At 37.4% G+C, this 21,378-nt stretch overlaps 1 protein-coding gene across 2 annotated transcripts; it reads right to left on the bottom strand.

Annotated features, from left to right (window-relative positions):
• Positions 1 to 262: 262 nt before the first annotated feature.
• LOC120209472 (ferrochelatase-2, chloroplastic-like) lies at positions 263 to 19,807 on the bottom strand. Of its 2 annotated transcripts, none has more exons than XM_039208467.1 (11): positions 19,740 to 19,807; positions 19,476 to 19,637; positions 19,101 to 19,380; positions 17,974 to 18,117; positions 17,162 to 17,263; positions 15,913 to 16,016; positions 15,684 to 15,810; positions 3,254 to 3,406; positions 1,718 to 1,818; positions 1,146 to 1,347; positions 263 to 634 (listed from the first exon to the last, which is right to left on the bottom strand). In XM_039208467.1, the coding sequence occupies exons 2-11, from the start codon at positions 19,586 to 19,588 to the stop codon at positions 410 to 412; spliced, it is 1,551 nt and encodes a 516-aa protein (XP_039064398.1). In that variant the 5' UTR covers positions 19,589 to 19,637; positions 19,740 to 19,807; the 3' UTR covers positions 263 to 409. The 2 variants fall into 2 exon arrangements, with proteins under 2 accessions (XP_039064398.1, XP_039064397.1); XM_039208466.1 differs by lacking the exon at positions 19,740 to 19,807 and adding an exon at positions 19,694 to 19,735 and having other exon boundaries at positions 19,476 to 19,663.
• Positions 19,808 to 21,378: the final 1,571 nt, after the last annotated feature.

The raw sequence follows: 21,378 nt of genomic DNA, 5'->3' as shown, positions 1-21,378 counted from the left end.
AGTTTACCCAAAAGATAAAAACATCCTTATAATAATATTAGTTTTCAAAAATAGAGATTTTTTTAATAATTTACCAACTGATTCGGTATCAAATTGACCCGTTATACCAACAAAGCTTTATATGTGATGTAGATAAATGATCTCCATTGTCAAGAAAGAGAGATAATATAGATTGACTGAAGACATTCCCTTTTCAGTTTTCACACACACAACTAATTTGCATGCAGATCTTTTTCTCAAAGACTTAAAAACTATTCCCTGAATCAGTGTGTGATTTTAATGCATTGAATCTCAACACCCAGTTCCCACGTATTTTACCAATGAACATGTTCTCCAATACAAATGTATGTAAGTTGCTGCTTATCATATCAAAATTTACACTTATCTTCATTACGAGAGACAGTCAGATTTAGCGAAACAAGGGCAATATCCCCCACTGATGCAGAAATCCCTCTCCGGTTGTGACCTCGAGTAGCAACAGCACAAGCACGGCAAGCATGGCTGCTCTGCCATTCCAAGTTTCAGCACTTTTCGTCCAACCCCATTCCCAAACCGTCACAGGTGGTGGGAGCTCCCTTCGTTGTGAATCATAAGTTGCCAATAACTCCTCCACACTTCCCAGGGGAACTAATGACTGCACAAAAACACAATGTCAAACCATGGCATTCTGCAATTGAAACAACACGATGTCACTTTTGTATCACCACAAAACCCAATCTTATTCCTAACTCTTCTTTGAGGTATTACAGTCCTTTCATCGTTCACGTACTCGGGAGTTCATTTTATAACATTAACCAGAAGAAAAGCACCATCAGTGGGGTACCAGAACTAAACTAATTTATCCCGTCAAGATTTCAAAAGGTGCCATGTGATTTTAGGAAACAGTAATGCCGTACTACGGTCTGAACTCTGAAGTTCCTTACAGTCCCATCATTCAAGTGAATAAATGAAACACATCAAGGCATCACATGTCATGTAAGATGCAACCATGCATTTTTTTCATGCAAATAAGCTTAGTTGCAACATGCATACATACAAAACGTATTTGAGTCTTCGTATATTCGATAAACCCAAGCCATATTTTTATGCTCTAAAAAAGGCACTTCTATTAAATTATAAGAATATAGTGGAAAGCTTTAAAGTACCTGTCTAGCTTCAAGATTTGAAACTGCCATAGCTCCCACATATGGAAGACTCTCAATTACGGCGTCTGCCAGGTCTGAAATGAACATTGCCTCACATCCTAATGCAGGAACACGACCCCAATTTTGTATACCGGATTCTAAAGCCAATTCTTTATACTCAACATCAATCTCTTCAAGAGTTTCAATATGCTCGCTTACAAAACTGTGAATCAAATATCAAAGTTTTAGCAGCCCAGGCGGAGGTGATGGTCGACCAAAAAATGCAACTAGAAAAAGTCAATATAAGCTATGTGATGTCATTACACAATCAGATGATAAAAAACCAATTCTTTATACTCAACATTAATCTCTTCAAGAGTTCCAATTACTGGCCTATGAAGCAACAAGTCAAACCTCAAAATGTTGAAAAGAAACTACATTTTCATATTTTGCTTGGATAATCAATGCTACATGTTCAATAGCCCAAGAAGTTGTGGCATAAGTAAAATGTAAAAGACACAGCTAGAAATATTTTAACTAGGAGCTATTTGATTTCATTACCCATCACGATATCATCGTGAAAAATACAATACCTAATTGGTACGGCCAGAAGACTTTTAACTCCTTTTCGCCCTAGGTCAATTATTGTCTCATCAGTGTAGGGCTTCAACCATTCAACAGGCCCAACTCTGCTCTGCAGGAACATTAACCAACCATTAACAAAAGAAGGTACTATCATAGAGAACTTGTGCAAGATATGTTAGCAAGTAAAATCATGTGGGAAAAACTGATGGTCAAGAGATATATAAACACAAGAATCAGAGGTGGAAAAACCCTTCACCGTCAAAACTCTAACCTATCCTTATTTATATCTACGGACAATAAATATTTTAAGTTGTATCCAAAAAATCTGAGTCCCAACCTAACCTGCTTCACTATAAATTCATCCAAACCCAACATTGCCCCCTAAAAAAGGTAACTACTACAACAATACACGGAATGACTTTTCAAAACAACCTATAAATAGACCATAATTCAGCAAACGAATTTCTGTCGTTTCTTGAAACATAGAGAAGAATTCTAAAAGGGAGTAAAGGTTTGAATCTAAGACAAACTCTAAAGAGAACTAACAACTGCTGGACCAAGTCTCAGTGGCTCAAATTTCAAAAAATACTGTACTCATAAAGTAGAAATATAACACAAACAGCCCTAAGATGATAAAGAACCCTAAGGCAACTTTAATTTACTTCAAGGTTAAATACAGTTTACCCATTGTATTCCGTTATACTGGAAAATTATATTTAATCACAGCATTATCCTAACAGCATAAGCATCTTCTGAAGAGAAAATTGGAATTGCTGTAAGCATTTATATTGAGACTTTCTTCTACTTTTTTTTTATAGGAATGGATGGCCTCGTTAAAAACCCCTTCTTGATTAAAGGAGCTTAGGGGTAAGCTCCTTAATCAGCGGAAGAAGGAAAAGAGTGCCTTAAAAACTTTATTGATAATACAATCTTACATAATATTTAAACACTACACAACAATACATCCCATAAAACTTAACAACAATTTTCTAATAGACCGTCTAGCTAGACCAGAAAATCCAGTGACAGGGCTTTACAGTCAACCTATCCCTTTCTTAGCTAAGCTATCAGCCTCCTCATTGCTCGCTCTTGGAATCCACCTCACTGAATGAACCTTGCCATTTGAAAGCGTCAAAATCTGATTAACCAAAGACGAGTAGAAAACAGGAACCAAAGCCGGTGATTTAATCCATTCCACTACCGACTTGCAATCACTCTCAACAATCAATCTCCCAACAGAAACCCAAACTGAAGCCAGAAAAATTTCAATACCCCTTTTAATAGCCTTTAATTCAGCTAGAGGAGGAGTACTTGGTCAACTTTCTCTGAAAAAGTCAAAAGTGTACGACACTCCCAATCTCTCAATATACCTCCTATACCTCCACCCGAGCCTCCAAGCCTAACTGCTCCATCAACGTTCATCTTAAGAAAATCAACAGGGGAATCCAACGCAGGTTATGACCAACTTTTGCTAAAGTTAGAGAAAACCCATCTGCTAGAGAGTGAAATAGATTGGTAAGGAGTAATATGCCAACAATAAGTACCTGATAAGCGAGAGTGTATGCGTTTGTGATCTTCCTCTTCTCTAATTCCTCCATTATCAAGTCCACACATTCTTCCATCTCAGCCTTGTAAGGATCACCTGCCTCTTCTACATATGCAAGTGGCACCCCATGCGCACTAAAAAATATTACCACCTGTATCCTGTACTCTCATTAATATGTTGATTTATTTTTAAGACAACAAATTTTAAAATTTGTATGGGAAAAAGCTCCTAAATAACAGGAAAATAAAGGAAACACAAATTCAAGAAAGATTTGCATCTAAGAAAAAGATAATAGCCAAGGCCCTCTTCACTCAAACAACTGAAGGAACTTCCCAAGTGAGATCACTAAAAGTTTGAGACGTTTAATAGAAAATACCATCAAGAGAAACACATCATATAAAATTATTACCGTGATACAGTATCTTTCAAATGTAAATGAATATGCAACGGAAATTAAAGGAATAGGTCCCTAGACACCAGCAACAAATACAGGAAAACTAACCTGCAATTCTAAAGCCTGGTTCTGAATTATTCTAAAAAATCAGGAACATTTGAAAGTCATGAACTACGTAACCAAATAAGCAGGAATCAAGTGAAAACTCAGTTGTCAAAATTACATCTACCATTGCAAATTTAGATTATTACGAGAAAAGGTCAACCTTTCAGTGAGCTCATGATATTGACTGGTCAATCAAGACTAAAACCAAAGTTTTAGTGATAAGAAGCAAGAACATTTGTGACAAAAGCCATGAATTTTTAAGTAATTCACTCTCATTGAATGTGTAGGAAACTTACAATTATATATACAAGCCTAAGCCTTATCTTAAGTAACTTCTAAACTAGGTAAGAGACTAATTCTAGTAATAAAAACAATCCCTTAGGGTTGGAGATACTAACTAAATAGAATATTTACAAATCCAACTCAATCTCCTTATCTTAGGTAACTAATCTCTAACACTCCCCTCAAGCGGGGAGCATGGATATCTTCTATCCCCAGCTTGCCTGTTAACTTCTGAAAATACTTACCAGGTAGACCATTGGTAAGTATGTCTGCAACTTGATCTCCAGTGGTCACATAGGGAGTACTTTGATGTACTTAATACTTTTATTTGGGACGTAAATTATGGGAACTCTCCACTTTTGTAAATTAATTTTGTTATGTTTTAAACTATGGTTTTAATCTATGAATACGATGATTGTTTTGAAAAAAAAATGATTAGTCGTTTCGGTAGTTCCGTGTGATACCTAGATTTTTCGAAATTTGAGTCGGATCAGATTAGGGTGTTACAAAGTTTTTGAAGATGTGCTGATAACTAAGTTGCCGTAGCTCAGATAGAAAGATAATGAATGAGGGCCAATTTTGGAGATATCAAGAGGGACACCATACATCCTAATGTAACTTTCATCAGAGTTTCCAATTCTCCTAGCCTTTAAGATGATTGAACAGAGAGACCTGTACATTGAAATTCGACTTGTCCTTGGAGAAGTCATATTTAATTACAAAAAAAATGCACATGCCTAGCAGTAATGACTCAATCAATGACATTTCCAAACATTTTATTTAACATGTAGCACCAGATTCTTAATGAAAAACCTTTGAAATCCCATAACTATAAAAGACTGTTAGTAAGGAGATTTTCATAATTGACCCCACAAATGAGAGAAGCTCCCGCTTCTCTCTAGAATCCAGGCGATCTTCTAGCTCCTCATAAGAATCAGGTGTCAGTCGTTTGTCCCCCTTAAGTGCTCCTCAACGTCTTCCGCCGTCGCTATCCTCCGACATTTCTCACTGTCGTCCGCCGCCACTTTCCGACCGTCGTTCGAACCCAAATTTCACAGGGAGGTTCGTCTCTTCACCGTGTTTCCGAATCTGAACCTTTTTTTTTTTTTTGATAGGAATGGCAGGCCTCGTTAAAACCCCTTCATGATTAATGGAACATAAAGTGCTCCTTAATCAGCGGAAGGAGGGAAAGAGTGCCTTATAATTCATTAAAACGCATAAATTACATAATACTTAGGGAACAATCATGTAGACTCCCTATACACACCAACCCATAGCTTAAAAATAACAACCCAAACATAACCAAAAGACTTTAAAGCTAGCCAATACCAGCCTTAGCTAAGGCATCAGCCTCAACATTAGCTGACCTAGCAACCCATCTAATAATGCCTCCCAAACCTCTTAACTTAGTAACAATTTCGTTCACAAGGTCTACATATACATTGGGTCATCTATCATAGTTCTTGATCCAGTCCATCGCAATTTTACTATCAGTTTCAACAATCAAGCGATCCTCAAACTGTTGCTGGATTGAAGCAAAGAAAAACAAACCCTTCTTAATTGCCATTAGTTCTATCAAAATGGGAGGACCCGGACCAGAAGCCTCTTGAAAAGACCCCACCACCGAGCCATTCTCCACTTTTAGAATTCCCCCAACTCCACTTTTCCTCCAATCTGCAGTAACAGATGCATCCACATTCAACTTTATATAGCCCTTTGGAGGCCGAGTCCAGGCCTTAATTTTAATGACTGAAGATCTAGAATTAGCGCAACAATCTCCAAGCGAAGGATCACAAATAAGACAGTCCATTAGAATAGACGTCTCCTTATAGACAGCTAAGAACCATGCAGCCAGCCGACATCTTGCCATAAAGAAAAGATCAGTCTGATCTAAACTCCCCTTATCAAACACAATCGCATTCCTACATTTCCAGATTGTCCAAAACACCACTCCCGGAATGAAGGACCAAATTATAGAACTAGGCACCAAATCTCCCCAAGCTAACAAAAAACTTTTAGCATTAGCTTGTAAAACTGAACAAACTCCCCAAAATCTCAAAAAATTATTCCAAACAGACCACGCGACCGAGCAAGTAAAAAATAAATGAGAAGAGGATTCATCCACCTTCTTACATAAAGGACAAACAACATCAACAATTGCTGAAACTCCTCTCTTCTGTAATTCAAGTTTAACTGGCAGCCTTTGATACACGACCTGCCACATGAAGATCTCCACTCTAGGAGGCACCAAACCCCTCCAAATGTGCTTCATCCAAAAAGAATCTGCTGTCAAAACAGGACAGCAAGACTTCAAACACGAATTAACAGAAAAAATTCCTTCCCCATTCCCTCTCCAAACCATACCATCTGACATCTCATTATTTAGTGTGAAATTATGGATAACATCCATTAACTCAGCAAACTGATCCAATTCCCAATCACTTAAATTCCTTCTCAATTGAATATGCCAAACCCAAACTGAAGACCGAAACTCCCCAAACTCATTAAGCTTCCCAGTTTTGTTTATCGACAGAGCAAACAATCTTTGGAAAACCACTTTAAGAGGGACATCAAGCGCCCAACTATCAAACCAAAATCTGATACTCCCACCATTCCCCATCCTAACATTAAACAAACTTCGAAACTTAGTTCCAAATTGATCCTCATTGAAATGGTTCTTAACCATCGATTTCCAGATCCAAGAAGCATTAGTAGGTAGTTTTTCATTGAACGACAAAAAACTAGAGTCCAATTTATATTTACTGCAGATTACCTTTTTCCACACTGAATCGCAGTCATTAGCAAACCTCCAACTCCATTTCCCAAGTAGAGCTCTATTCATAAAATTAAGATCCACAACACCAAGACCACCCACCCGTTTATCAGAGCAAACTGTCAACCAATTAACCCAATGATTTTTTTTGGCCTCAACCTCTCCTCCCCATAAAAATCTAGCCATGATAGCATTGAGTTTATCATATACCGAAACAGGAATCTTGAACAAGGACATATAGTAGGTTGGTAACGCACACAAAACTGCCTTTAATAAGACCAATCTGCCTGCCATAGACATTGTCTTAGCCTTCCAGCCTGTTAATCTGTTGTAAAACTTCTGCACTACCGGATCCCACATCTGCTGGGAATTTCTCTTAGCACCAAGAGGAAGCCCCAAATATTCGGACAGGAAATGTCCTACCAAACAACCTATAGCATTAGCCCACTGAGTAAACACTTCCTCAGAAATATTAATCCCAAATAATTTACTCTTAGTGAGATTCAATTTAAGGCCTGACATAACTTCAAAAACTCGAAGAACCCTCTTTACATTAAGAATCTGAGTCTTCGATGCATTGCAGAAGATGATGAGATCATCTGCAAATTGCAGATGAGACAAATTAACAACATTCTCGTCTTTGCCAACTGTCAGGCCACAAAACATGCCTGACTGGACTGCTTGGATAATCAGAAGATTAAGCAATTCACCAACAAGATTAAACAACAAAGGGGAGAGGGAACAGCCCTGTCTAAGACCTCTAGACAACGAAAATTCATCCGTAGGAACACCATTAACCAGCACTGACATCGAAGCTGTAGTGACACAAGTCCGAATCCAGCTACACCATTTTGATCCGAAACCCATTTTATCCAAAACTTTAAAGAGAATGTCCCAATCTACCGTATCATAAGCCTTCTTAAAATCCACCTTAAAGACACAAGCCTTCAAACCTTTCTTCCTCCACAAGTCGATACCTTCATTAGCAATAAAAGAACAATCCAAAATTTGTCGACCCGAAATAAAAGCAAATTGTGAGTCACTGTTAATATCCTTGATGCAACCTCTCAACCTTCTCGACAGACACTTGGACAGAATCTTGTACATCCCTCCTACGAGAGAAATAGGTCTTAAATCATCCAGACCCCCAATATTAGAACCTTTGGGATTAAGGTAATGAAAGAATGATTAATGCCATTCTCCCACTCCTTTCCCAAAAAGAAATTATGGAAAAACTTCAAAATATCCCTCTTCAAGTGAGGCCAGAATTTTTTGAAAAAACCCATATTCAACATCTGACCCAGGAGCTTTGTTACTATCACACGAGTTTATGGTATCCCAAATCTCTTCTTTCGTAAACTCCTTCTCTAACAACAGACTCTGCTCCAGAGAAATTCTTGAGAAGTTCAAATTAATATCCTCCACCTCCAAGGTAGAACGATGATTAAAAGCTTTAAAAAAATGTTCTCTGACAGTAGACTTTATAATAACCGGATCTTTGATAATTTTACCATCAACATGAATTGCATTCATAGAATTCATCCTCCTCCTAATGGAAGCACTTGTGTGAAAAACTTAGAATTCCGGTCTCCATCTTTCACCCACTTTTCTCTTGAATTTTGAAACCAAATTTGCTCCTCAACTCTGTAAAGTTTCCACAATTCATTTCTCCATTTCCTCAACTCTGCCGCATTGACATCTACATTGGCACTCTGATTTTGCTGCAAACTTAATTCAAACTGATGAATTTTATCTTCCAGAGCAGCAATATCCAGCCGTGGAAACTGTTTCCTTACCCCAGACCAGCTCTTAATGGCTGACTTTGTATTACTTAGAATGCTCAAAATTCCAGCTTTTTTCTTCTCCTCCTTGAACTCCTTAATAGACTCAACCACCTTCTCTTCAAAACCATCCTCAGACATTAAATAATTGAACAATCTAAAAGGCCTCTTCCCCAATTATCTTCCCCACTCTCAAGAACAATAGCATTATGATCCGAGATAGACTTTGGCAGTAAAAATTGGTTGATACAGTGAAATTCTTCTGAGAAACTGACATTAACCAGGAACCTATCTAGTTTAACAACAGTTGGAACATCCCGATTGCTGCTCCATGTAAATTTCCCCCCTATTAAAGGCAAATCAATAAGACCCGTTTGCTGAATAAAAAGCCTAAAGATTTCCATCGAGTTCCTATTTTGAGCCATACCATCCTTCTTATCCTCTGTTAAGTAGGCATTGAAATCTCCTCCCACGCACAAAGGGACATTGGAAACATTAATGAACAGTCCCAGTTCTTCAAAAAACCTTGCCTTCTCTTCTTCCACAGAAGGACCATAGACGTTTATAAACCCACATTTAAGTCGGCTGGACTTAAATTTCCCGACCACTGCTAAAACTCTTATGAATATGATGCTCTTCTAACACAAAAACAGACTCATCCCAACAACTAAAAATACCTCTTGAAGAGCCTTCTGCTGGAGACACAACAAAACCTTGCAACTTATTCAATCCACTCCTTAAAAAAGCGAAAGGTAACTTCTCAAGTTTTGTTTCTTGAAGAAAAAGAAAAGATGGTTTTTTCTCTGAGATTAATTTCTGAACAGCTCTCTGCTTTTCTTTTTTACCCAACCCCCTAACGTTCCAAGACAAAATAATAAGCCTTTGCATTCTAACTTATATGACAAAACCAGAAAAAACCTATGAATTGCCCCCGACCTCAGCTGACCGCACTCGAGCCTTTTTCCAAGTCCATAATCTTTTGTAAAAAAGCATCCTTCCCTTCCTTGAAAGAAACACCCAGAATCTTACTAATTTCCCATGTAGCAACAGCTTCTTCCAACAACACAGGAAAAGCTGATGAGGATAATGTGGACACACTGGCATGTTCCACAGCTTCCCTAAAGAGTGATCTTCTAAATCTCCTATTAAGACTCCTCATCCTTGGACCACCATTGTCTCTTTCTGAAGACCCAGCAACTACTGGAATTTCAGAATTCCCACCCTTGGAACTTGCAGCCCTACTTAACTCCTTACTGGACTCCCTTCGAGAACCCTTCTTACAAGCCTGCACGTCTTTAATCCACAACTTTCTTCTCTTAGACCTGCAGTAAAACCTCTTGAAACTCCTAACTAACTTCCTGCGAACCGGGCCGGACTTCAAAGAACTTGCAGACCGAGGCTGTGAACCACCTGATGAACTTGCCACCTTAACCACTTTAACAGACCCCATACCATCAATCCCAGCTGGATCGTTAATCTTATCTGCAGCAGAACAGAATTTTTGGCCAATAACTGGGTCCAGACCACTCAACACTGGACTTGATGTACCTATCCGAAGCCCATTCTCCCAGTCAACTTTATCATGCTCAAGAGACTCACCCCCCATACACATTCCACCTTCTATTCCTCCAATAAAGCCTTCCGACTTTCCATGCTGGGTGGAGACAACCTCTGCATCTTCCACTCCTCTACACTTGTCCACCGAAGAATTAAATATTGAATTTGAACACCCATTGAAACCTTTCCCATTTCCCAAGACATTGTCATGGTGGGAGCCTTGGGCCCATTCCAACAGCCTAGAATGAGCTCCTGACTTGTCCTGACAACCCACGTGCCAACCATTCTGCACCTGAACATCTTCTTGACTGCACTTAGCGGAACTCCCCGCCCCAGGAACCTCTGGAACATCCTCTTCCACCAATCCTGACAACTCAGGAAAAAAATCATCACCACATTCCACCTTAATTTTGATCAGGAATTTCCTCCCATAAGTGTTCACGCTCATATGGTCAGGGATGTCAAAAGGACTGACGACCCTAAGCAGCAGATGCGCCACCCTGCAGTCCACTCTTTGGGCAGTTTCGTCTTTGATCTTCACTAACTCCCCCCACCTAGATGCCAAACTAGTAAAGAAAGGAACGACCAGCAATTTAATAGAACTCTAATAATGGAAACCATACAAAAAGGTTGGGGGATGCCACCTTCATCCAAAACAGGTTCCAAATACTCAAACCAGAAAGATAGAGCTTCCCAGTTTCCTTCTGTCACCCTCCTTTTTCCTCCGCCGACTGGAAAACAACCAGGCAAGCATTTTTCGCAAAGCCCCATCGAACGACCTTAACATCGAAACCCTCATTTCTTAACGCTTTCTGCACAAAATCTACTTCAAATATTGCTTTGCAAATCCCGGTAAGAGACGATCTCAACAAACCCTATCATCCACCGGAATAAAAACATCCATAGGTTTTCTCCTCTCCTCCATAGGTAAAAAATTGTCCTTCTTGACAACCTCTGGAACCTTGTTCACCCCAACAACCGTATCCTTAAAAGTCCTACCATCATAAAACCTACTCATCAACTCCATCTTCCTAGCCCTTTCAGTATTAGACAAAACTCTTCCCACATTTTCCCTCCTTGATGCCCCACTAGATGAACCATCTACCCTCTCATCTACCTGCCTCCTCAACGGAGAGGCTTTCTGATACTTAGCTATAGACACTGAGATTCTCCTTCCATCAAACAGGACATTGTTCATATTTTCCACTGCATTACACAGATCCTCCTTATAAGCGAAGTGGACAAAAGCAAACGTACTAACCTTATACTTCGGTCTGTTATTAAAAAGAGGAATGAACACCTTAATAACTTTCCCATAAACACTAAAACGGTTCCATAACTCACTACGACGCACTTGCTTACTAAGATTGTCAACAAAAGCTGACCATAAAACTCCTCCATGGACCTCTCTAAACTTGTTAACAGAAAACTTGCTTTTCGAAAACTCATTCTCTCTCTCTCTAACTTTCTGCATTGGTGTTAAATTTAAGTATCAGGAAAATGATGATTACATGAGTATAGATGAAAATTTCTCCGACGTAGATCCCAAGTTGTAGGCTGCAACTTTTCACCTTCTCCGACGCGTTTTGGTGTTTTTTGTTGTCCCCGTCCAAGACCCATAAGATATAGCTCGTGCATGTCCTGGTAAAAGCCCCACTGCACATTTTCTTTTGTGGTTCACAGCGTCCCAGTAGAAGACCCAAGAATTTCTCGTCTTGCGTGTGCTTTTCTGTCTACTCTCAGCTCTTCTCTATAACCTGGTGGTGGCGTCCGTTTGGTCTTTTCTAACGTGGGTGTGTCTCAATGGAGTATGGGTGTTGTGGTGACAAGTTTGATGCAGTAGTAAGAAATGGGAGAATCGGTAATAATAATTGGTGGAATGAAGGCCACCCAAAAAATAGTAATGGGTACAGAATTGGATGTTATATGTTATATGTTATACATTGAAAACTTACCAGAAAAGATCCATTGGAAGAGGTTTGGATCTTTATTTTGTACCCACAGTCAAGTAATTGATGCATTCATTCCAACCAAAAGAAATACAAAGGGGATTCGTTTAAGGTTCATAAGCTTTGCAACATTTGAAGAAGCCAGGAAAGTGATCTCAAAAATGAATGGTTATCACATTGATGATAGCAAAATTGGTCTCTCTTTGGCTAAATACAAGCCTCGATAGTCTTATTGGAGAAAGTCCTCGCCAGTCGTCCGAAAGACTGGGATGGAAGTAGTTACAAGGAATAATCTCTATGCAGTAGAAGGTGGTGTTGACGAAGCTAAACTTCAAGTGTTGGGAAACTATCTAATGAGGTGGTGCAAGAACTTTATCAAAATCGGCAATCTTGCTAGCCAAATGCAAAACAAAGGCCTCGCTGGTTTCTCGTTAATGAGAGCTGCTGGGAATGTAGTTATATTGATTTTTGAAAACTATGTTACGTTGAGAAGTGTGAAGAATGAAAAATCAGATACTCTTGCAGAGTGGTTTTCCAGAGTTGCAGATTGGTCGGAGAGTCTGGTGGTGGAGTGTCGTCGAGTGTGGGTAGTTTGCGAACGAATCCTTTTCACACTTGGAATTAGGGTACTTTCAAGAACATTGTAGCAAGGTGGGGGAAATTATTAGCAATCGACGAAAGCTCTCAATTTCTTTCGTCTTTTGATCGGGCAAAAATTCAAATCCTCACAAAGGCTCAAGTGATAATTGATAAGTCGGTGGGTTTGAAGGTCGATGCTAATTTCTTTAAAATCCTGGTGCATGAAGTTGAGCTTTCCTTCAAACCAAAGCCTTGGGTCCTTGAGGAAGTCGATGATTCTTTAGATCTTGTTTGTTCTCTTGGGGCTTCACCGGACACTTCTCAGTCAGGAATCCTCTGTTTAAATTGCACTGACGAACAACCTAGAAAAGGTTCCACTCCTGAAGAGTGCTAAAGGTGTTGAGAATTCAAGTAACAAATTTGGTGAGGATGATCTAATTAAAAGCGAGTTTGTCGGTGTTGGGTTAGGATTGTCTCCATTCCCTTGTTCAGATTCAGGGTTTCATTCAATGAAGGCTTTAGATCATTCAGACATAAATATCATGGAGCATCAAGTTGATAAATCAGTTGACCCTTCTGATGGAGTCAACCCCCGGGCCTCGGAAGATGTTCTTATGATGGGTCTCTTTCCTTCTAATGGTCTACTCGGTGACCCAATACAATTACAGGAAGATAACTCAGCAGTGCCCCCTTTCCCTGGGAAATTAAGTAGAAATCATGTGGTGAAGAAAGATAAGCAAAAGGAGTTTTGAATAAAGTTTCAAGGACAGATTGATTGTTGGGAAGGAAGTTTGGTTTTATTCCATTGAAGATATCTTTAGGAGCTGAATTCGTTTTGGTGGCATTGGATAGTGATGGTTCATTTAGGGGAGTTCTCTTCAGAGGCGGATGAATTCGTTTTAACGATTGCAGGTGTTGTTTTACTGTTCTGTTATGTCTTTAGGTGTTGGGTGGTTTTTCTTTTGCTAGAGGTGTAACTTAGGAATAGGATGATTGTTTATGGGGCTTTGTGGTTGAGGTGAGAGTTTTAGGTGATTCTAGTTTTTTGTAATGGTGCCTATCCCTGCATGAGGGTATTCTATGTTTTCAAATGTACTGGGTGTTTTATTTAATGAAATATGAGGTACTCTTTTCTTCATTCCAAAGTTCGTTAACATACTTGTTAGTATGTGGACGAATATGAAGGGAGTTTTTAATGAGACCTCCAATTTTTATCAAAAAAAAAAGAATTGACCCCACAAAATTCGTAAAGAAACCTTCTTTACCCAAAACTATATCTTAAAATTCCAAACACATTCTTCACGTCAATAAGCATGACCACTATAACAATTGCCTCAAGTTCCTTCTTATCACAACAGTTGCTTTCTTGCATACAAGCTATAACTTAGCTTTTCAAACCGGGCTGCGTACAGTTTGGCTATGTGGCCAATATTTTACAAAATTCACTTAAACCATGTGCTTCTAGAAATCAATTACTAACCAATATTCTAGCTATGTGGCCATAGTATAAAACAGAAATTGCATATCCAAATGCTTGAGCTAAAATTTCCAACATGAGTTAAATTTCTGCGGTAGATATTTTTGGTGAAATCAACTATACCCTTAAGATTGATTTATATAATATAAAACTAATAACCAACCAGCTTTCCTAAAAAGATGTCTTCAAACTTTTTTGAACTGCCAAATAGCTGAACCAGCATGGGCATCCCAAGAAATAGGATATGGAGTATATATCAGATACCTAAGATGAACCACAATGAAACCTATTTTAGTATGTCAGTAATCAAGCAAAAGAATGATCTGACTTTTGTGTACAAAAGACAGATTTTATTCCCTGGGGACATATTCCTCCTCATATTGCACAAGTAATACACTAAGGGTGCGTTTGGTTCACGGAATGTAAGATTACCAGTGGGAACAAAAGATTACCAGGGAATAGGATTACTGGGAATGTTGTATTTTGTGTTTGGTTGGTTTAGCAGGAATGTAAGATTACCGTGTTTGGTTAAAGGAATAAAAGATTATTGGAATATATATTTGACTAAATTGTCCTTATTATATATTTGTATAATATTACAAATTGTAAAATATTTATATATTTTCTTTAAAAAATTAAATTCATAATATTTATATAATTTTTTTACAAAATTAAAAATATAAAAAAGGTTTGATGAAAGGATAAATTTTTTTTAACCCCTGAACTTCATATAAAATTTTAATTATAGACTTTTTTTTGTAAATATAAAATAATTTAAGGATAAATTTGTAATTTAACTTTCGTAGAATTTTTATTATTCAATGACAGAAGAAGGATATTTTTGAAAAAAATAAAAATTCAAGGGCATTTTAGTCTAAAATGCCGATAATGTTACAATACCTAAGGGAAGGGAGGTAATGACATTCCCGGTAATATACCCCAAAAAATCTACTATTGGTAATAAAATATTACCGGGAATGAGATTCCCGGCCAACCAAACATGGGAATGTGGGATTCCCATCCACAATCCTTGAACCAAACACCCCCTAAGCCTTTTTTCTTCTCTGTTTTGGTACAAATAAAGCTAACTGTGTAAGATCATTACAAACCAATAAATAACCAAGCAATTCACACAAGTCTAATAATACTAAAATCCAATGCTGCAAAAGGTCAGCAGTTTGAAAACCATTTGCTCACTCAAAATAGTTTTGCCCAACTTTAAAGGGATAATTTTCTGAAGAATAAGAGGAAGTCAACCAGATCCATTTAGGATTGTCACCAGGTAGCTTTCAAGTTTACAATATAGTAAAGCAAAACATGACGGGAATTAGAAACTCACTTAGAACCACTGCATCAGTTCCATATAAAATTTAGGTGCAACATCCTTTCTTCTCTTGTGAAAATAAAAAAAGAGGGACAAATACATAAAATATAGCCACATCACATATTAATCCAGATGAAGACCAGCCGTGAAAGAACAATTTGCCAAAATTCAGTCAACAAGAATACAACAAAGGTTTTAAGGACATACCTTTTCAGGATGATCAAACTTTTGCAGTTCTTTTTCAATTAAATTTGCCATAGATTTTATGTACCCTTCCCGTTGATACCAAGAAGGTATGACTGTATGTTGCATGTTCACTAGATACTCATCGTCACTGAAGAACCAATTGGTTATATTGTCAGAGGAAGAACATTGATTTAAGATTATATTTCAAATTTACATCAAGGAATGCAAGAGAAGTTTCCTCATTCCTCACCGGAATATACTTTCCAAGAGCCGAAGACTTGAACCACTAGTTGATATTGAAAATTGAGGATAAAGTGGAAGTACAACAAGCTTTTCTATTCCATCCTTTTTTATCTACAGTATTGTTAGGAGGAAAGTAAAATAATTATATATAACTAGAATCAATGTCATATAATAGAAGGCAGAGGAAACAAATATTATCTTTAACCCAGATCGATGATGCATTCACAGCCACCAGATAGACATAACGACCAGAAGAAACCCGCAGATTATATAAGTAATACCTGAATGGAACTCTTAAAATACACAATATTATCTGTGAAAAAGTAGACTCGTTTTAGGAATAGAAGAAAACAAGCAGTCAAGTCGGTTAAATATAATTATACAAAAGCAAGCATATAGTAGCAATCCATAAATTTAAAAAACAAACGATAAAGTTTAAAATGTGCACATAGAAATGATAACTTACAGTTGAAGCATTACAATACTTAAACAACACTTTGGTGGTTTCACTTACTTCTGCATCATGAAATATTAAATAAAGATTGAAAATTTTTCACGAAGAATCGAAAATGTAATGTTATATCCTCATCCAATAAATTCAAATGATTTAGAATCGGAGGCTAGAGTTAACTGCTTCAAGAGACATGTAATAACTAAATATAGACCATCCTTCCTCAGACAAACAGGAAAGCAGCACAAGGAAACATGTAGATTAGTCCCTCCATCCTTCAATAACAATTCAAACTTCATATTCATTACTTATCACAAGTGTATCTAATAATTACTTTTCTTTGCTCCATTCACTTTTTGTCTCTCATGGTAGTGGCTGGATCTAGATTTTTGATAAAAATAGGAGGCCTCGTTAAAAACCCCTTCATAACCTTCAAACTACAGAAGTAGATCTAGATAAATGCACATTTCCAAGAACGCATTCTCTCTAAACATTAGAGGGTGGCAATAGATAGAAGAACATCTAAAGCTAGGTTTCTGATATGTAGGATCTAGGAAGAGCATTGGAAATGCCAAAGGATCATGCGATTGCTTATTTAGAAAATGATAAATCAGATTTTGATAGTAAATTACCATCGGAATGAAGTTCTGCCAATTACAAAGTTTCATATATCATTGACATACCCAATGTCAAGCATTTAAGAAAAGCAATACAAAGTCGGTGATAAATAAGGAAAGGCATCCACGTCAATTTCCAAATAGTCACCAAAAAATATATGTAAAAAAAGACTAAAGTTAACAAATACCTGCTCAATTGCTTCTTCAGTGAATGGATGCCAGTAACGCATACCAACATACACTTTAGCAGGGACATTCTTTTCCCAAAGTAACTTTCTCAACTCTTCAGCCTGAAATGCATAGTGACAAGGCAATACAAATCAAGGACTTACATAAGAGATACTAACATGTATGAGATGAAGATTGCTTAAGCTACATATTCCAGTTTTTCTGGCGAAGGAGCCATCCAAACCATCAGCCAAAACAAGGTCAAATACATATCTGCTCTATGAAGGCAGAAATTTTAAAAGCCAACAACAAACAAATAAATCAATTTCAGTAATCTGGAACCATCGTTTTTTCCATTTACACATAAAACGATACATTTAAAACAATAATAATCGGTCGACACAATGAACAAAGCTATAAAAGTTGAAACTAGAAGAATTACTCTCTAGGTTGATAGTTGCCATTAGCAGTTCCAACATTTAAATAATTTCATTTTAATATTTCGAACACTATTTGAGTCAAGGTTGCAACATAAAGGATACATGTCTCTGACAGACCCTTAATGAGGGGGAAAAGGAATAAAACATTGCCATTAAAAGTAAACTCAGATGACAGCATAAAAGATTTAACGAAAAGTGAATGTTTACAGCATATGTTTGTGCATGGCAACATACTCGGTCACCAGAAAATTATTTCAGAATAGTTCAGGTGCAATTTATCTTTTTCTCTTCCACATTACTTAATGAAAGCATCATAGTAAACTCAAAATGGTAGTTCTATAACATATAAATGTGTCCATAAGAAATTCTAATGATAACAAAAACAATCATGCCTGAGCATCAGTTATTCGTCGAAGAGGAGAACCGCCACCAATTGAAGCATATCCTTCCTTGCTCTTAGGTGCTCTAAGAACAGATATAAACTTTGCCAAGGGCCTTTGCAAAAAACGAAACAACCTTGGTAGCCGTATAATATCCTGTCCAATTAGGTAATTAACACTAGAAAGGAGAATGGAACGAAAAAATTTGTCAAACTAACTTGATAGAGGGAAAAGAAATTACCAAATTCATTTAACGGGGGGTTTTTGGATTCTTATTTGGTCAACCCGAAACATATAACTATACATGGAAATAGATAAGGAGGGTTTATCTTCTTGTAAATAGAGGTTACAATGTCACAATATTAATCTCTTCCGCTACTTATTTTAAGGCTTAATACACTTTTAGGTGCCTAAACTATACCTCAAATTGAATTTTGTGCCTAAAGAATTTTTCGTTAAAAATATGTATCTAATATTTTCTTTGTTATACTTTTGGTGCCTACCGTTAAAAAAAAGGATTAAGTGACACATGTCACACCCAGGTTTTTAAAAAAATTATTTTTGAATAATATTTTATTAAAAAAAAATCTAACGTGACAGATGTCACTTAACGATTTTTGTAACGGTAGGCACCTAAAAATGTAACGGAGAAAACATTATCCACCTATTTGTAACGAAAAAAATTTTAGACGCCAAAAGTCAATTTGAGGTATAATTTAGGAACCTAAAAGTGTATTAAGCCTTATTTTAATAAGAATCTAGGGCTCTTCAAGTTCTTGTAAGAAGTGATACTGTACTAGATTCACCACAGCGTTAATGACAATCTAACTAACATTTTTTTTTTATCATGGTGAACTTAGTACACGGAAGCAAGTAAACCTGAAACAAAGGATCTACACTTTCAACATGATACCCAAAATTTTCAGTGTTGTTATGCAGCCATTTCAGATTTTTCGTGGCCTTATATTAATGTTGGATATCTCCACAGTTGCCAATTGATTTTGGGGTTTTCTTATACAATTATGTTATTTTCTTTTCACATGATAAACTCAATTGTATTGTTATCATGTTGAAGAGAGGTCATAATAATTACTAAAGAAGCTAAAGAATAAGAAACGGGAGCGAAGAATGAAACAAACCGGGTCGGAGAAAAGGTTAAACAAGAAGGGCTGCACATCGTCAAGGGTCTCGGGACCTCCAAGGTTCAGCAACAAGACTCCAATCTTTTCCTCGCCAATAAGAGGCCCAGGGGAGACAGCTTGAGTGTTTGAAGTCTCCAAAGCTCCAACGCCCGCGTGAAACAAATGTTTCTTATTGGTAATGATATTAGACTGTTTAGAAAATGAGAACTGAGTCGTCTCGGGCACTAGGCAATTTCCGGACACCCTTTGAGAGACAGAGAGAGCTCGAGGCGACAATCTGAGAAAATCCAGAGTATCAAAGGAAAAACAAGGGTAAGCGTAAAGTAAAAACGAAGAAAAGGGAAGCAAACGTAAGTGGATAAAAGAACATACAGACGAGGGAACTTGCAATGGCGAGAAGCAGAGGTGAGGCATGAAGGATGAGGGAATGTGGAAGAAGATGATGCTGAACAGGAAGCAGAGCTCTGAATTCTTCCTCTTCTCATTGCGTTGTATTAAGTCTTTAATTACACGAAGAAATGGAATCCCAAATCCCTAAAGAAAAGCAATCAAAGAGTAAGTGAGCCCTAAACAAAAGCAATCAAAGAGTAAGTGAGGAACCAGAGATGAAAGGTGCAAAGCAGGCCAATCACTTGCTTTTTAGTTTCTTGGACAGATAATGATTAAGCGTTGTCCTCTATTTTTAGTCCTAAGGGAAGGAGTGGGTGGGAGTTGGGAGAGGGACACTTGAGAACTGAATGACACAACCAGTCTTTATAATCTTCTTCTATCGTTCTCGTCCTCATCCGTCCATTTTATTCATTGCCTACCATTCTCCCCATTTTTTTATTTTTTCTCAATTAAAAAATCCACTCTCAATGATAACGATTGAATTAAGGTTTAATAATTAATTTTAGCTTAATGAAAAAATAAACATTGAAATTTTTATTTTTGAATTTAATAAAAATTTAAATTATCTTTTATTAATTTTAGATATCTAATATATTTTTTTATTTTTTTAAACCGAAATGCCAACTATTATTATTAAATTTTCATATTAGGAAAACAATTCATTTGATACAGGGAACAACAAATGAAACAACAGTAAAAGAACCTGGTCCTAGAGTGAACCTCACGCCTAAAACTTAAATGGGACAGCTGTAAAACATCAAAAAAATTATCCTAAAAATGATTAAAAGACTTTTTTTACTAGGAAATATCAGCTCTAATATATTAAAACCACAAAACAAAACCATAAATGTGTCAAGTGCATCGCACCAGAAAGAATTCCAAGACTAAACAATGAATAAAAAATGTATAATAAACGCTGACCTTTCAACTCCTTGCACACTCAGGTGAAACCAATGTTCGTTCCAAGCAAGGATGCAAAAACAAAGACATAGACCCTATAGAGCATTTTCCTTCGAGAAGCATCTAAGGAGGATCCAAGCAGCGCCAGTCAGCTGCCAACTGTTCTTCAACTCTTTGAGACGCCTCCTCGATTCAGTATCGGTCATCTTCACCAGAGTCGCCATCCGTTGCCAGGAAGTGGGCCACCTGATTTCCTCCTCGATGAACGTATTTGAAGCGGCACATATAAAACACCTCTGCTCTCTGTTGAGTCTCGCATGTAAAACCCTAGACCAGTACGACACACAGTCAACCGATGTAAGATGTCACACGAAATAATCGAAATAATAACCAATTTATTCTTACTTTCTTGTACTTTAGAACGACTCTTTATATATGAGAGCACTCAATATATATATAAACCTACATATTAACTCTTAACTGACTTTACAACTCAATATAGCTGAATTTATGAATATACATGCACTTTAAGAAACTAGATGACGTACTCCGCTCTGCACTGGATCTGGACCTCAATCACTCTAAAGCTTCTCAATTGTTGGATCTACCAACCTGTCCACTGAAACATCCACACTAATAACTAAAACATACTAAAAATTTATCACTGAAATGCTCAAGCTATCAAGTCTACTGTTATAAGGTCTACTGGTCTATTTTGTTCTACTTTAGTGAGTATACCTATATACTCACTCTCTACTCTATGGTAGACATCATGGTGCGGTTGAGGATTCTGTATCTCTGGAGCTCACACTCCGCTCTAGTCTACTCTGGTTACGGCCCCCAAAATTTTCTGCATCAGAAATCATACCCCTAATTAACCCACCCTTTCTTCTAAAGAGTGTTAAGGCCTTGACAAACATAGTTACTCAGAAGGGCCTCGTGCCCTACCTAAAGATATATCCGGACTACTTTATTCTAAAGGAAC

The sequence above is a fragment of the Hibiscus syriacus genome, unplaced genomic scaffold (genome assembly GCF_006381635.1).
Source record: "Hibiscus syriacus cultivar Baekdansim isolate YM2019G1 unplaced genomic scaffold, ASM638163v2 tig00018968_pilon, whole genome shotgun sequence".
Lineage (NCBI taxonomy): Eukaryota > Viridiplantae > Streptophyta > Magnoliopsida > Malvales > Malvaceae > Hibiscus > Hibiscus syriacus.
This window is presented reverse-complemented; position numbering and strand designations above follow the sequence as displayed.

Bases quoted from the DNA above. Each gene is read 5' to 3' on its own strand.
- LOC120209472 (XM_039208467.1), bottom strand. From the start codon at position 19,588: ATGAGAAGAGGAAGAATTCAGAGCTCTGCTTCCTGTTCAGCATCATCT. The intron at 17,264-17,973 runs GCATGATTGTTT...TATGCATTTCAG, and splicing joins GACGAATAACTGATGCTCAG to GCTGAAGAGTTGAGAAAGTT. The intron at 3,407-15,683 runs GTATGTCCTTAA...TACAGGATACAG, and splicing joins AGTTTGATCATCCTGAAAAG to GTGGTAATATTTTTTAGTGC.